The sequence below is a fragment of the Stylophora pistillata genome, chromosome 8 (assembly GCF_964205215.1).
Source record: "Stylophora pistillata chromosome 8, jaStyPist1.2, whole genome shotgun sequence".
NCBI lineage: Eukaryota > Metazoa > Cnidaria > Anthozoa > Scleractinia > Pocilloporidae > Stylophora > Stylophora pistillata.
In genome coordinates this window covers 2,989,210-3,006,066 of record NC_142526.1, presented here as the reverse complement: position 1 = coordinate 3,006,066, position 16,857 = coordinate 2,989,210, and the positions used below count along the sequence as shown (strand labels likewise).

At 39.3% G+C, this 16,857-nt stretch overlaps 2 protein-coding genes across 4 annotated transcripts; both read right to left on the bottom strand.

Annotated features, from left to right (window-relative positions):
* Positions 1–931: 931 nt before the first annotated feature.
* LOC111319278 (BTB/POZ domain-containing protein 6) lies at positions 932–2,717 on the bottom strand. The gene has a single exon (XM_022922086.2). It carries the CDS (start codon positions 2,459–2,461, stop codon positions 1,127–1,129), a length of 1,335 nt encoding a protein of 444 aa, XP_022777821.1. The 5' UTR covers positions 2,462–2,717; the 3' UTR covers positions 932–1,126.
* A 536-nt stretch (positions 2,718–3,253) lies between these two features.
* Positions 3,254–16,561, bottom strand: LOC111319569 (uncharacterized). 3 transcript variants are annotated; one of them, XM_022922317.2, is made up of 5 exons: positions 12,680–13,144; positions 11,294–12,236; positions 7,187–7,254; positions 6,080–6,307; positions 3,254–5,568 (listed from the first exon to the last, which is right to left on the bottom strand). In XM_022922317.2, exons 2-5 carry the CDS (start codon positions 11,668–11,670, stop codon positions 5,018–5,020), a joined length of 1,224 nt encoding a protein of 407 aa, XP_022778052.2. In that variant the 5' UTR covers positions 11,671–12,236; positions 12,680–13,144; the 3' UTR covers positions 3,254–5,017. The 3 variants fall into 3 exon arrangements, with proteins under 3 accessions (XP_022778052.2, XP_022778058.2, XP_088587942.1); XM_022922323.2 differs by lacking the exons at positions 11,294–12,236; positions 12,680–13,144 and adding an exon at positions 15,938–16,561; XM_088731816.1 differs by lacking the exon at positions 12,680–13,144 and having other exon boundaries at positions 11,294–12,520.
* Positions 16,562–16,857: the final 296 nt, after the last annotated feature.

Sequence of the window (16,857 nt, the reverse complement as noted above, 5' to 3'; positions counted from 1 at the left end):
GGTTTAACTGAATAAAAATCAGAAGCAGAGAACTGAAAAACTAAATTTTCCACAAGATTCAAGCAATTGCTAAATTGTATTTTCAAAGTGCCACATTTGAAGTCAACCAAATATTGATTTGAGCAGCTTCTATGGAGCTGTTGTGTTAAACCATGTTTAACAAAACAGCTTTAAAGCATGTTTAGGCTTTGGTGTGAATGGGGTATTAGATGATCATTTGACACGGCTTGAACCCACTGATCTAAATTTAGATTAGGTGGGTGTTAGCCATTTAGATTGTGTAAGTGGGGTCTTTGAGTGGTGAGATGCAATAAGAAGAAAGTGGTATTTTTTTCAGGCGAACGACCACAATTCCAATTTGAACCTTGGACAATTGTTTTGTGAGTCCTGCAACAGGAGTCAAAATCAAAATTTGAAACCATTTCTTCTCTAAACCTCTTTTAGGCCAACAATGCCTCTGGTTCAGTCTACATCATAGGCTTTGTATTCTACGATTGTCGTGTATGTGCCATGCAAAATGGCGTTAAAAGCATCAAACGAACCCGCAATTTTCACAATGAATATATGAATTCGTGTCTTTATTCATGCAATTTTTGTCACATATAAGAACCTAAGTCAACATCACAACTCCAGCTCTTTCAAGAATGATAGTCGTTTCCAGGACTGAGTGATAGGGAATGGTCTTGAATGAGAGTACCAGCAGTGCAAAAAAGGAAAACCTATAAATCACGTGCCGAAGGCGAGTAATTTATAATCTTTCCGAGTGTTCTCTCAACCTCGCAAGTGGCTTTATCACGTTCTAGAGCCCGGGAAAATTGCGCTCTATTGCTTTTATGACATAGCCAGCTACATGCATGCTTTATAACCTGATTAAGTATCTACTTTAGACTGAATTGGCTGTAGTATTTGTAACAAAGTAAAGGACACAAAGTCAATATGAAACCGCTCTGTTGTATTCTCCTCTCGTCAACATATACTACGAAGGTCCCGGATCTAGTTACCATGGCCAGTACCACATTGACCTATCAGACGATGTGTACAATGTTTACTATGATACAAATGATAATAGGCATCCATGAAAATACAAGTTTGCAGATGACGCAACTTCAAACTTGGTAATTTATGATTACATTGATTTATATTTTAACTCAGCAAATTGTCCTTCAGCAACATCACTATAGCATGCGGAAAAGTGAGAAGAATGTTTAAAGGAGAAAGTAAGGCCAGCCTGTTCTTTGCAGGACACTCCACCTTTTCCATACCAGGATAGCGGACCTTCAATCTCGGCCGTGAAAATGTAATCTGTGTTTGCTTGCAAAACAGGTGCAGGCTCAAATGTTAAGTCAAAGCCGTGATAGTCTCCTATGTCACTTTGCATAGGTATAGATGAAAAAGTGCCAATCACATCAGCCAAAACAAAACCATCATTATCAATGATAACTAGTGCCACATCATACATATTGTTCTCACTACCAAATAAACGAACAGCTTGAAGTTCAATTATCTTGTTAACCGAAAGAGTAATTGAATGACTCATGGAGTCGAAAGGATACTCCATCGCGCTTCCTAATGCAGCGAATCTTCTTAGACTTTGTGGTGACCCACCTCTTTTCGTTTCCAGAAATTCTACTGGTTTATGAGGCACACCACTAAGATACTTCATCAGGTTGTAGGTCTCTTCTCGTGTCAATATGTCGCAATCAAGTACATATTTGGCGAATTCCTTCAGCTCCATAACCGGGAAGCGAATCGCCTTGACTATCCTTTCTCCAAGAATTCTTCTCTTCACGGATCCTTCTAGTGCCAGGTTTTTCTTTTCACATTCATGTCCAGCCCAATAGTCCACAGCTTTAAATAACTCCACCTCTGTAACATTTAAAGAGTCTCTCTCCACTAATTCTTCCAGCAAAGATTTCTCGATTGCGACGAAAACATCCGATTTTATTGCTTCATCTCCATGCTCATCGATCACTTTCCAGCATTTATCCACCAGATCTTTCTCTTCATATTTCTGTGCCCCTGGCAGGACATGAAACACGTTTGAAGCATCCACGTTCTCTCCCAGGTATTTTGTGCACTTGTCAACAAGAGAAGAGAGTATGTATTTCTTCGCCAAATACAACACTTGCATAACATTGTCGGCGTTCAAAATCACTTCATCGCTGTAAATGAAACGGAACAACTCCAACAAGCTTTGATATTCGCAGTCAGAGATTTTGATGGAGTCTTTCGTCTCTGCTAGTTCACCGTAGAACATGGCGTAAAATACTGGGCTGCTGATCGCCAACACGAACTTGTGAGCTGGAATCGTCTTCATACTTTCACTTCCGGCCTCAGTGTCTCGCACAACAAACTTCACATCGCTCAAGAGCTCGTTGTTGAACATTAACTTACATCTTTCTCTGATTGTAAACCTTTCCATCTTACTCCAATAATCTTGGCTGACTGCAGTAAAAGACATACTTCCTGAAAGAATTCAAACGGACTCAAATGTGAATCAGTCACTTCGTTCTAATTTATAGCAGTGAAGGCGGGCTTGAGAGTTTCGAAAGATGGATAATACTGTATGGTTGACCAGCATCCACTCCGTTATACATGTCATGTATCTTATACTCATATATGACTACTCTCCTTAGACCGGCTCCGGTAGTACCACAACCCTCACCGTCTGCGGCAGGTACAACAATCTACATTGTCTTAAACAGATACGGCTTCGAATATAGGACATATCAGTCAAAGAATAATCGTTTGCGGAAGTAAGTATTGCGGGGAAGGTCTCACTTGAGAGTAACGGTTGTTAAGGGTGTCAAACACGCGGTACATAAACACTAGAAGTTTGAGTAAATGGATGGTTGTCAGTAGTTGCACGCCTAAAAATAAGTCATTCATTTGCTCATGTTGTTTGCACTGCCACAAGATTTTGTAAGAATTCGATTTCTACCCATCAATTTCCAACACCATGCGTTTCATTTTAAGTGTTAAAAATTTTGGGACTTTGAACTTGCGAACGCTAGATACAGGGGGACCTTTCAATACGGTGCCGTTTAAAACAGGTTGGATTATGTAATTATTCCATTCAAAAAAATTTGTCGTTACCACTGCCTTGTGAAACTTGTCTACTGTACTATTCAGCAATTCGCCACCTCGAGCTGTTCCATTTTAGGATCGTTAACCGCGAAAGATGAAAAGAAACGTGACCTAGGTGTTATAAACCGAAAAGGAACACATTTGCGTCACTAATAAAAGACAAATCTTATCTGAAGGATCATTGTAGAAGTTTTATTTTAATTCATTACTTTTCCCATCTGAAATGTTCAGTGCTTGATATATTTAATTTTGGCCAGTATCATGGCCAAAAACTACATCCTCCAAATTGAAGTTACTCGTTACACTGAGTAAGACCGGTGAAAGTCAATGCAATCCTTTATCAACTGAGGCAGTTAGCTTCCTACAGATTGCCCATAATTCACTTTGAGCCCCAAAATTTTCAGGTTACAGGACCCAGTCTTGATATTTGCTGGCACCCATGATACACGTGATGCCAAGAGGTCTAGGAGGATTTTGAACGATCTAAAAAAGTGGCTTGGGAATTGTAGAAGTAGTGAATGGGCGCCCCAAAAAAAGAATAAGCTGTAATCGAATAAATTCATATATCTCTCGAAGAGCGCTTTTAAAGTAAAACTATTACTCATGATAAAACTGTACTACAGTATTTGAATCTACCGTCAGAGGGAAATAGTAAGTCGTTTAACTTTGCTTAAGAAGTTATTTACTTTCTAACCAAGCGATACTCAGTGTCTTAAGGCACCGCGCCGCACAAATAACTTCGAATATGATATGTTATTACATAAACTAAGCAAAATAATTCAGTGAGACCTTGTGATACTTGTCTTGTATTCACAAGCCAATTTCAGAGATGCATCCTGTACGACCCGCGACTAAAAATGATGCTCTTACAACCAGCGTGAATATCTTATTTTCATTTCGTGGCTCTCTGTATTTTTTTGTATAGTCTGCAAGGAGGTTGTTGCAGTTCTTATGGTCTCTTGCAACGTGTATCATCGTCTTCCATTCCTAGCTGATCAGGAACACAGAATCTAGATTTCCCCTTCCAGTATGTTCGATGGGAGGCGGTAGGTACATAGATGATAGATTCTTTTTTTTTATATTCACTAAAACCGTTTTCTATACCGGAGTGTCTCTTTACTTCGTGAAACATCTGAGTTGCACCAGTGCTCAATAGCGAGTCAAAGAAAGCTCTCTTGTGTTACTGCTCCCTTACTGGCTGGCCATGTCAAAGCTGGATATGGATTTCTTAACGTGATGCAGTCGTTTAAATACTTAAAATTATATACTCTATTTCTCTTTGCGCTAGCCTTTCGTTCCATTTCTAATCAACAGTAGTACAAATTCACCAGCGTTCTATTACAATGCTGCAATTTCATTCGCTATGCTGCTCTCTACCTATTGCGCAATAGATAGGGAGTGGCATGACTGCCTGCGATTGTAAACAAAATTAAAACATGAAACATGTCTTCACATGTTTTCAATAACTGGTAGATTTCTACTGAAACAATTAGATTATTTGATCTTGATTTCTTTATTTCAAAAATCACGCAATAGAAATCTCGAGCCCGTAATCTAATTGTTAACTATAGGCATTGCTCAGAATAATTACGAAGTTATAAACTATACGTTCACAGCTGTGTCTAAATGAGTATATACTTCTTTGCCCTTCTTGAACTATGTCTTTCAAATACAGCAGCGCTTTTTTTCGGGCCGAAAATTGCATTTTGTGTCGTGATGCCAAGATACCATCTGTCCATGTAATCTCCTTCATACCATGTCTTGAAGCCGAGTATATGTGAGGTGTGTAAAGTAGGTAGCTTCTTTCGCCAATGACCTCTTCACGATTTGTCCTTTGTTGTCGCTGTACTTGAGGGCTATGGCGTTGGGAATTTCCAAACGAAGCCAAGACTCAAAATGTTATATATCTGAACCACTACGTATGTCATTTTTAGAGTGTGCACACAACGCATGTCAACGCCCGTGGAATTTCCGTGTCCTGAGGACAGTAAGGTTTATTACACTTGTACGCGACAAACTGTATAAAGGGGCCCTTTGTGTCAGTGGTATTGGTACCAGGGATACCATCCGCGTCGTAATCAACACAGATGTGCTCCGATCTTGCAGTTCCACTCTGCCGTGTCATTAAAACTCCGTGATATATTTTAAACCAGTATGGATAACACGAATTGCGTCCCGGGGTGACGAGCGTGGCTGAGCGTTTTTCGTGCCTGCACACCGCACAAGGGACTTGGAACATTTCGAGTTCTCTGAAATAACTTGGATCGAGTTCCCTGAACAACTTGCATTTACTTGGAAATTTTCTGCAATTTTCCTCACTAAACGGTCTGAAAACGCTCATATTCATGCCGAAACGAACCGGTGATAGGTAAAGTCCACTTGTCATGTGTCTTCGATCAGTGTATTCCAAGCTGTCCGGAACACACAGATATTCCGAGCCAACCGCAGAATTGGTTTCTGAGTGCAAGGTAGCCACTCTTCCTAAGTGATAAAACACATTTCATTAAGTGGTAATGAGTTTACCTGGTCCTGAAGCTGGCCTAGGGGTGCGGGAATAAACCATACTTAAGTAAAAAACAAAGCAAAAGGTTTTTTTTCCATGGTAGACCAACCGAAGCCGGATGTGTGCAAGGTACTATCTAGTAAGCAAAAGTAGAAAAAAGGGGGAAAGAGAAAGAGTAACAAAACTAAGAAATAAGAGTATCACTTTTGTTTTTTTTTAACATGAAATCAATGGAGGAAACAAAGGCATCTGCATACTAAATCCCGCCAGAAGAAATGATAACATCTCACATTATCATCACTTTTTAGCTTTTACACTGACTCATTCCAGATGAAAAATTATGGGCTTAGATAAAACGATGCGTTAAAGGGAATTTGAAATTCGATTATTTCTGGAAGTTATAGGGTTGGAATTATGGAGAATGGGGATCACTAGTCATTTTACACTTGAGTTTGTTAAACAGAATAACCAGAAGAACCATAGACTGACCTGAATACACAGTGTATATATCTGATGATCTGACATCTTCGCATCTTGACTTTCCCCAGCGAGTATAAATGGTGGTCCGCTTTTGCTTTAGTCCTGTTTGACTCAATGCCATGAGGTTTTCCCCACCTTGGTTAGATTTTCTCCCGAGTGTTGTCGGTTTGGCGGTGGGCCTACTTGTTGAAGTTGTTTTATCTCCTTTACGCTTGTTCTTTAGAAAACCTGTTCTGGCTGTTTGAAAACAAAATACGCGGAGCAATGTGTATCAACTGTCAGTCACTTAGTTTGCAAAATATTAGGGTCAATTTTTTAGAGGCTACATGGTCTATAGCTGCCATAAAGCGACGAGAGCAATGTTAAATCCCCCCAAATCGTGGGTGGAATGCTTGTCCCTCGCAAACTTGCCCTGAGCATTTTGGCGTGTTTTCCAACCAAGTTCATGCACCTTTTATTTATAGTCCGAATTTGGGGGCGGGATAAGGTGAAAGGGGGGGAGGGGCAGTAGGCTTCTTACGTGTCTTGTCCAAAAACTCAACGGTACAACCCGAACTGGGAGACCATGCTCATTGTTCATGAACAATGTCTTCAGTTTGGAGCAATTTATGCTTGGCAATCTCCCCTTGTCAAATTCAGAACAGCGAAAAGCTTTCTTAGAGCGACGTTCGCAGAGAGGTGTGAATATAATGTACAAGGAATAATGCATATCCGGGTATATTTTCGCGTCTTAAGGAGAGTTTTGTGATTGTTATCATTCAAATGATTTGTCCAGCGCCTGAAAAATCATTTTTTCTCTTTTCCGACCAAGAGAAAAAAGGAAACAAGAAAAAAAAATATAGTATGAAGAAATATATTTGTGTTTTCCTTCGCAGTAACAACAAACTCCTCTTTCGAAATCAATTTTACGTGTTAGACATAGGCTTATGAAAGTGAGGTATATTGGTGGGAGAATATCATTGGATGTTGCCCAGTGTTAGCTGGAACATACTTAGTCACGTGACGCGCTTAGACCAATCGCGGACTTGACTAAACTATTTGGTGGATGTCGAGTGAAATGTTCTGAATTAAATTATTGTAATGAGTTAATGAACTATCATTTAAGACTTGTCTTACCTCCTGTCTTAGAGGGACATGGTCTCCCTCTCTCGTCAGTATTGTTATCTGACGTAGCGCATTGTAGTCTGAAAAGGATTAAGAAAAATAAGTTATGAAGCGTCACGAAAAGGTGTGTATTCTCTTGAGCCTCCCGGTTAGCTCAATAAATAGAGCAATGGACTGTTGTGCGGAAGAGCACTGAACTGTTGTGCGGGAGAGCGCTGGACTGTTGTGTGGGAGAGCGCTGGACTGTTGTGCGGGAGAGCGCTAGACTGTTGTGCGGGAGAGCGCTAGACTGTTGTGTGGGAGAGCGCTAGACTGTTGTGCGGAAGAGCACTGGACTGTTGTGCGGGAGAGCGCTAGACTGTTGTGCAGGAGAGCGCTAGACTGTTGTGTGGGAGAGCGCTGGACTGTTGTGTGGGAGAGCGCTAGACTGTTGTGTGGGAGAGCGCTGGACTGTTGTGTGGGAGAGCGCTAGACTGTTGTGCGGAAGAGCACTGGACTGTTGTGCGGGAGAGCGCTGGACTGTTGTGTGGGAGAGCGCTGGACTGTTGTGCGGGAGAGCGCTAGACTGTTGTGCGGGAGAGCGCTGGACTGTTGTGTGGGAGAGCGCTGGACTGTTGTGCGGGAGAGCGCTAGACTGTTGTGTGGGAGAGCGCTGGACTGTTGTGTTGGAGAGCGCTAGACTGTTGTGCGGAAGAGCACTGGACTGTTGTGCGGGAGAGCGCTGGACTGTTGTGTGGGAGAGCGCTGGACTGTTGTGCGGGAGAGCGCTAGATTGTTGTGCGGGAGAGCGCTGGACTGTTGTGTGGGAGAGCGCTGGACTGTTGTGCGGGAGAGCGCTGGACTGTTGTGCGGGAGAGCGCTGGACTGTTGAGCGAGAGGTCGAAAGTTCGCGCCCCGGCCGGACCAACACTCAAGGTCTTAAAATAATTGAGAAGAATATGCTACCTCTCTATAACATCAAGAAATGGTTAGATATTCTAGTCTTCTCGGATAGGGATGAATAAATGGAGGTCCCGCCTCCTGCAGGGTTAGGGGTAAGAGACGTTAATTTCCCACGCACGAGATTACTGTGTGATGGATGTCCTCCCCTGGGGTGGGATGGGTGGGTTGGGGTTGGTTTAGGTGGGTGAACCTAGTAGGGGACTACGTGTCCTATTGTTCTCTCGCCTTTACACTGTGCGAATCCATAAATAAAAAGCTCGAAAAAATACTTCTTTTAAAATTTGGGTTTCAATTGTTGGGCAATGACTGGAGTTCAACTGATATCCCTGAACCCTATAAGAGTGACTAGCATCTAATTTCTCCTTAAATTATCACCCTCCAATCAAACATTAAGGTCACGAGAATAAGAAAAATGATCGCTAACTATTGGAGGTGAAACAAATTCTTCTGGTCACTACCATAGGAAATGTAAAGAGAAAAGTATGTAGAATTACATACTGATGTTAGGGTATAAGTGGTTAATGATTCCGTATCTCTACCCTAAAAAAGTCTGACAAGTTAGGCATCAAAGTGGTTGGTAGTGAAAGTTAGCTAATTCTTGAACTATAAGCTCCTACAAGCAACATTTACGTAAAGAAATGATCCCCGCCGGTAGGCTGAAATTTAAATCAAATATTATGCATTTCATTTAATTGTGAGAGTTGGTGTCGACTAGGCGTGAGGTGGATATGACTGCACTGGATGTTAGATATTTTATGAACCGTGTAATCTCGGTCAATAGCTGGTTCAACAATCCATCAAATATCCAGCCAGAGGCTTCATGAAAAGGCAAAAAATTATCTTTTAGGTTTGCAAAGTGCTCCAATGAAACTACGATTGTGCATTCACGGCACGGAAATTTGAGAAGGATAAATCAAAATATACACACTCCCTGCATACATTCACAGGTATTTCCTGTGAATATATTTTTCTTTGTGGCCCTATTCTGCACAAAGCCGACAGTTTTGAAATATTTTGAAATTTGGAATATTTTTTAGCTAATTTAGTTAACTTTCATAAACGTGTGTGGAGGTGAAGTGAGTGGAGTGTATTTACAATCCATTAAAATATTTTCCTTCTTGTATTACTGTTAAGATCTCAAAATAGTGTGATATAGAGAATCCAAGCGCACTTTAAGTCTCTCAACAAAACAAATTTGGGAAGGAAAGGCAAACATTATTGAAATTTTACGGGATCATAAAGGGAGTCTTACTTTACATATAGGTTCAACTTCAATGAAAATATTTTCCTCATACTAATTTTTTTGCTTGTTTGCTAAACTGGTTCATATTATTAATGATCTTGTGAAACTCTGCGAAGGATTTGACTAGAACGTTTTATTTGAAGGGCGACAATCCATTTAATTTTTGTCCAGAAAGAAAACTTCATCTAATGAGATTCTGATATCCGCAAAAAACTAACAGTGTCGTAGAAAAAAAAAAGGAAAAAATTAATGGAAAGGTTATTTTCAAAACCAAACTGACAAAACGGCAGCCAAATGAGAAGAAAATACGCGACATGTACGAGCAAGCAATGAACACTGGGTATCTCTTAACTAAAAGGTGATTTTTCAGTCTATGAAACAAGTTGGCTAAAACTTGATTTCCCTTGAAATAATAATAAAAACGTTGTCTTATAAATTACTGACCCCTTTCCTTTGGGGGGATGTAATCCTAAAATCTAAAACGATACGATAAACGAAAAAGTCCAATACACGAGTTACACTAGTCTTAAACTAGGAGTGTATAAGACGGTGAATTGCTGCTTTTACAGACGTTAAAATTCCACTTAAATTGAAAAAAAAAAATACAAATTCATCTGTATTTAAGCTATGGTGGCATTAAGATAGTTACAGATTATTAATTTCACACCGAAGACCTTTGGTAGCATCTTAAAGGATAAGTAATTCTGCCCACTCACTCTGAGACACAACCATTTCTGCTCTCTCGATATTTTCGTTATTCATAAATCTTAAAGTGATTTGAAAGTTATGGATTGCAAAACACCTGCTCTAGAGCATTCTGTTTGCTCAATGGGCTAAGTGTTACAAATAATGTCCTAACACAATGGGACGTGGTGATTAATTGCTGCACATTTCCACTGTGATTTCCATTTCTAATCTGACCTGAATAAAAAATGTCGGTCGTTTTACGACCAGCTAAAAGGTTTAATTGAAAATAATAGGTTTTAGAATAATGGAAAAACTCATTAAGAACCTGAAAGATTTCTGGTGTTGTTTTCCCTTTATTTTCAGGAAAAATAGTCCGTTTTAGTTCTTTCTTCGGAAGAGAATTTAGCAAAAATTTACGAAATCATTATGGCGTCTTGTGAGCTGAAATACCGCCAACTTCGCGTTTCTTAAAAGCTGTCACTCTCCAACCAGACTTGTAAAGAGAATCACACAAAACCACTGATGAAGTCATAAAAATTTCATTAATGAACAGGTAGCGAGGCGAAATGACAACCACATGGTACTCCGCTAGCGCGCCTTACAAAAACGTGACTCAGCGCTTCGAATCTAAAACATGGTGGTTAATGAACGTAACCTTTCGCTGTGTGTCAGGGGAACCCTGTTAACTCAGAAAATTGCTCCAATTCCAGCTGAGAATCAATCTAAACGGCTGTTGAATGAAATAATTGCTGTGTGTATGTGAAGATCATATAGTTTTAAAACAACCACACAATTTCGCCCAGCGAATTAATCTTCTGTTAGCTCATTTCACACTATTTGTTCAGGAAAAGATTACTCCGGTAGGTTTCAAATGTGCGAAAAACGCTGCATTACTGCTCAAGTCAAACCAATGCGTTATCTGCAACTCAGAAATAAAATTTTAGTGGAAAAGTTTGACCGCAGTGCTATGTTAATGTCTAGAACACCCACGGCGAGGAAGAACATTCTTCGATAAACGCTTTTTATTGCAGTAAACTGAGCACAAGAAATTCCATTTCTGCCTATTAAAAACATGCAGCTAAAGTGATTCGAACGCATCCATACACGGAAGTTAAATATTGAGCTATCATCTGCCACAAAGTCTTGAAAGAGAAATTTTCACAGGCTCAGACATAATTTCAAAAGTTCTCACTGTTTTCGAGTTCACAAACGCCTCTCACCTCTAAACAACTTAAGATAGTTCTTACCTCATTTCCAGAATTAGAATATTTTCACTTAGAGACTCGACCACAGATTCAAGCTCTTTGACTCTGGCCTTTGTGTTTTCCAAATCAGTGCTAGTTTTTCCTTGCAGAGATGCGAATATTACGATGACAATGACCATAACAAATGCTACAGCACTCCTGACAATCCATGGATTTTTCATGCTTGTACAACTGGATTGTTCAGCCTTTGGTTTGGGAACCTTAGGCTGATAAACGTAGGATCTGTTCGACGCATTTGGACCGCTACTGTGCACAAGTAAAGGCACTTTTTTTACAGTGCAATTAGACGATGGTGTCCCTGAATTAGCAGAAATATCTTTGGTAAAGGATGCTTTTAACTTCAACTCTTCAGTCTTCATGGTAAACCTCTTCACTCACTCAATCATATCGCGAAGAGTTTCTGAAAGCCTTCAGTTGTTTATCTCGTGCACATCTGTGTTTGACGACAAACAACTTGGGCCTGCTCTCGTGCATTGAGCGAGAGTGGGCTTAAAAATGTCTGAGAAAGATCAATACCGGTGATAAAAACGTCCAATTGTGTACTACATTATCTCCATTTTAAGCAAATCAAGTTGCAGTCACGCTTAAGATGTCAAATGCACCTGCTTCTAATAACTTGCCTGGCGAATCAAGTAATGTTTCGAGACACTGCCCACACATAGCAGTGTTAAAATTAGAGCCCGCGGCGCGGAGTCGGCCTTTTAACAGAGCGCATTTTATGCCTCTGCACTCATTTGAAACGTTGCTTGTGGTGCCTGTTTGTGTAAGGACGTCTCAACCATCGATAGAATCGGTAAACAGATGATACGAAGTCATTAATGTTTATGTAGTTCATGCCAACTCGACGCACGTATGTAGTATTTATGTAGTTACAGTATTTCTGGACATCGAAGCACGGGAAGTTTTAAAAGATCAACAGGAAGTCCTACAAAATTAAGGGACGATTAAAGCTGTCATGGATAGTTTGAAGTTGACAGAAGAACCACGAGATATATTCATCAAAATTACCAAAATACTAAACGTTTAAGGAATAAATTACCAACTGCGCAATCAAAGATTTTACTTTCGTCTTACTACAGAGAGGCCATCCGACGAAAGAAGACTTTTCACTTTCTATCGCACTTTATAGACATATCACAAATTTAAATAAAGATATATCTAGAAAAAAAATGGAAAAAAGTTGATCTCAGGGATGAAATTAAATTAAAGAAAATGCACGAGGAAAGTTATTTCAGATAACATTCAACAAAGACATTTTATATTTTATCTGAAAAGTTATCTATCAACGCACAGAAACATTTCCTCAATTCCGCCTTTGATATATTTATAATACAGAGAAAATTTGTCAATACGGTAAACCACTCCTACCCGAATGAAGACGCCGGCTCGGCGGAAAAGTTCTGCATGTTTGCGGTTTTCAGTGCCATCTAAATGCAATAACTCCAGGTTGTAATCTAAAGATGCGGTTTCTCATTTATCTTATCTCTAGCGGGTGGTATTTCAAAAACACGCTATTAGTAGTTTGTATGTAGCACGTCATCGAAAACTGGACATTTGCCTCGGTATGGAGAAGAGGTGCTGATTGAAATGGATTAACATTCGGTGTATGCGAAGATGATAAGTCGCTGTTGGGGTAAACACAGTAATTACAGAGCTTTTAATACTTGTAAAGTGCGGAAACTGGAGTAATTAGAAATTATTGTTTTTTCCAAGGAGCGGACTTTCAAAAAACGTGCCGCTAATTGTTTCAAAAGATTGAGCTGGCGACATGAAGAGAAGATTTTAATTGGTATCCGCCTCGTTCTTTTACCCCATTAAGGAAAACATGGTGAGACAATTGCATGATTTAAAAATACTTCCCCTCTATTATTCATCCGTTCATTGAAGAGGGCACTTGTTTGCGAACATCTTTATCTGTACCTGCAATATTTCAATACCACTTAAAGATATATCCACTATTATTTTAATCTGATAGAGACATTCATCGAGTCTGCAGTATCTTGAAAAAAAAAAAAGAGGTTAACCACATCTCGTAAGTAATGCTTGCGCAGACAAATTATAGACTTGTAATGGAGCAGACATTGTCTCGAGGCGACACAATTCTACATTTTCTCTAAAGAAAAAGGTCAATCTCTTTTGTTAATATGGAAAAAAAACGTTAGTTACGGAATTCTAATTTTGAGTTCCTGACCGTGTTTGTTAGTATTATCACGCACGTACCCAAAAAAGCTACCTACTTCTTGGGTGCAAAAAAGCATTAACCAAAAACCTTTCCTTTCAAACAAGGTATTATTTTTCGACTTGAAACTTTACATTTGCATGTTGGAGGTTTTTTTTTCCTTTTTGCTTCACTTTGTGTTGTCGAATGACATTGATTTAGTTTGAAACACCATAAATTTAACAAATACCCAAAGTTTATTTAACACAATGGAGTGCCTCTTCTAATTATTAAACCCTTATCGACCAAACTTATCGTAAGAATCATCCTAAAAAGTGTTTTCAATCAAGAGTATGCTAAAGTAACCTATACCTGTTCCTTCACTGATTATTTTTAAATACAGATCTGTGTCATAAAATACTGAACAATTTTTAGAAGAAAACGATGTCGACGAAGAGTTGATGAACTCCCTTGGCCGAAAGCTTTTCATTATTAAATACCTCAACAAATTCAGACCGGGGTAGAGAACACACACATCAGCTGACAGAAAAATAAACAGCCATTTCAAATTCTTGAAGGGAAAAGAAACAAAATGTGCTTCCCTGATTGAACGTTGGAGATTGTTGCGTTTCGCTCGAGTACCTTCATAAGGACACGACAGATGATATAATCAGAGAGGTTTTTTTTTTTTATTTTTTTTATGGTAATTTTCTTTTTATCTTATGGCCGGTTTCTGTGATGAACTGTTTGTCTTTCCAACGAATATATATATATATATATATCTTCTTAAGCCAAACGCTTGACATTCGACATGTAATAAAAAAATCTAAGACGTTTGAGGGTTACAACCGATCGATCTCGAGCCCAAAATCTTTTTGGCTCCGTGTTAGCGGTCCGGCGATCCCACCGGTAGGCCGACGATCTTACCGCTGAAAGGAGCCGAAATAGTTCCAGGCTCAAGATTTAAGTACAGCCAACGGCCAAAACAGACAGGGCAAGAATTTCGGTACCCATGGCCAACATCAACGATGATACATACTAATCCAAACTTGTATGCAGCTTCTATTCAGGTGCCAATCTTACTCTTTCCAAATGACAGTTTGCCCCTACCATCATGTTTCATTTTTTCATTTAAAAGTAGGATTTTCTAGTCAGAAGACATGGTGAATTTTTTTTTAAGTTGAACGGCTCCAAATTATGAAAAGTTCCTTGTTCTGTCACAACGTGCAATCTGAGTGCGAAAGCATCTGGCGTGACATCACTGGAAGTGTTTAAGAATTCAAAAGAATGTTCAGAGTGAAGAAGGAGAATGGAAAGACGGATTCTTGATGAGTTACGAGAATCACTTTGAGGCAAGCAGACTGAAGAGCGAAAAAACGATGGTGAAATGATGCAGGTTAGAGCAAGGTTCTCGTCACAATATAACAGGAAAATCAATAAACTGTCTAAAACGAAGAACAAACAACCTATGTCTTAAAAATGTTTCAGAAAGGAAATGGCCAACCTGAAGTTATCACAATTTTTCATCTGAAAAGCTTTAAGTTTCTAGGAACAAAAGCGGATCTGATTTGATAAACATTAGCTCATGAATTTTTCTTAAGTCCAGTTTGAAGGTAAGAGCTTTCTTTAAGCAACTCAAAAAGGTGGGGGGAAAATGTAACATGATGACATATATCAACATTTTTTACTATCTTTGTGAAAATTTGTCTTTAAATTCAAATCAGTCACCATTTTTTTTTTCTAATAGAAAAATAATAAACTTGATCGCCGACTAAATTTTATAACAGGTTTAATAATCTGTTTCAGTCGAGGCGTTTCACTTCCCACTAAAATTAATTGATTTTGTGTGCTTTTCTAATCATCCTTTTAACAGGGTTAAAATTAATCTGTATCACAACCCAATAATATGTCCGCAAGCCACTTTTTTTAAGCACGCGAGAAAAAGAAAATCTAATGCATTTAAATGAAATATCAAACTGAAAAATTCCAAACTCTTGAAGTGTTCTCAAACGTATGGAAGACAGATGCTTAAATTAACGAGTGCTGGAGTGTGGTGGTACCCAAAAACATGTTTCGAGCATATGAAAGCTTGCAGTGGAAGACTTAAAATTGCCAGACCTCATGCAAAGATAAGGCAATTGTAAACCAGCACCAGAGCGAACAAGATCATTTTCAGCAATCTTTGGTAATCTCGTCTCATCTAAACCACAGAGACTAAATCGACAAATCGAATACGTTCTCAAAAGGAAATTTCAACGCTTGAAACATTGCAATGATCAAAATCGACTTTACATGTCAGCGGGAGCTCAGGTTAAATTTACTTTATTCTCACACAAGAAATGCGTCAGCTTTCAACAGCTCACCGGTCTAGTATTTGTCTAAATGATAGACTTACTCTTCAATGGAAACAGTAAACTACAGGTACTCCAAACAAAGCATAATAAACATCAAACATTTGATTGTCTTACCTGCGTTCTAAATGCCTCAATTGTCGTCTCAGCCGCTGAATTTCGAGACGAAACGCCGAACGACTCTGTCTCTTCATTCTGCTATGGACAACAGATTTTTTACTCCAATCAGCGAGAACAAAATCCAATTTGCTCTCCACTTCGATTAATGACAACTCCACGTCCGTAATGCGCTCGTCAGCCTGTTGAATTTCGCGCAAAATATGCGAAACCTTTTGGGAACCCTCTCTGTTTACAAAAATCTGAACTTGGCACATTGCATAGAGCACGAAGAGAACCAATATTAAAAGTTTCGAGGAGTAGCAGCTACCACAGTGCCTTTGTTCCGGCCCTACGTTGTTCCGAGGAGATTCCGAAGTCATTTTTGATCGTCTGAGAATGGTAAAGATCTCATCATAAGGCTGACGGCGTTTGATGTGTAAAACCACTCAAGTCAAGTCACACAGGTTTCAAACGTAAATCCAGGGTCAAACTGTCTAATTAATGAGGTGAACCAAAGATTCCCTCTTCCTGCTGGCGAGCATACCAGCAATCTTTTGAAATAGAGTGTCGCTGTTTTTCGCCGAAGTTAACTTGTAGAGACTGTTGAACTATACAGATGTAGAGTTCCTTGCTGAACGTGAATTAATGTTTTAAAAGGTCAGAAATTTAATACGAGGAAACCAGAGCTCCCTATAACCTGACGCGAGAATACTAGACATCTGTCATCACCAATATGTTAACAGCTTTCCTCTTCTAATCTTATTTACCTTCTTCTTCTTACATAACACCGGATTGGCCTTTTCTAGATATCAACATGAAAATTCTCTCTAACACCATCCATACAAGTACTGCAAATTGTTTCAGATGATTTTATAATTACATATGGAAAGCTCTCAAGTGATGAAATTACTTTGTATTCCCTAATGTTAATGGTTCGC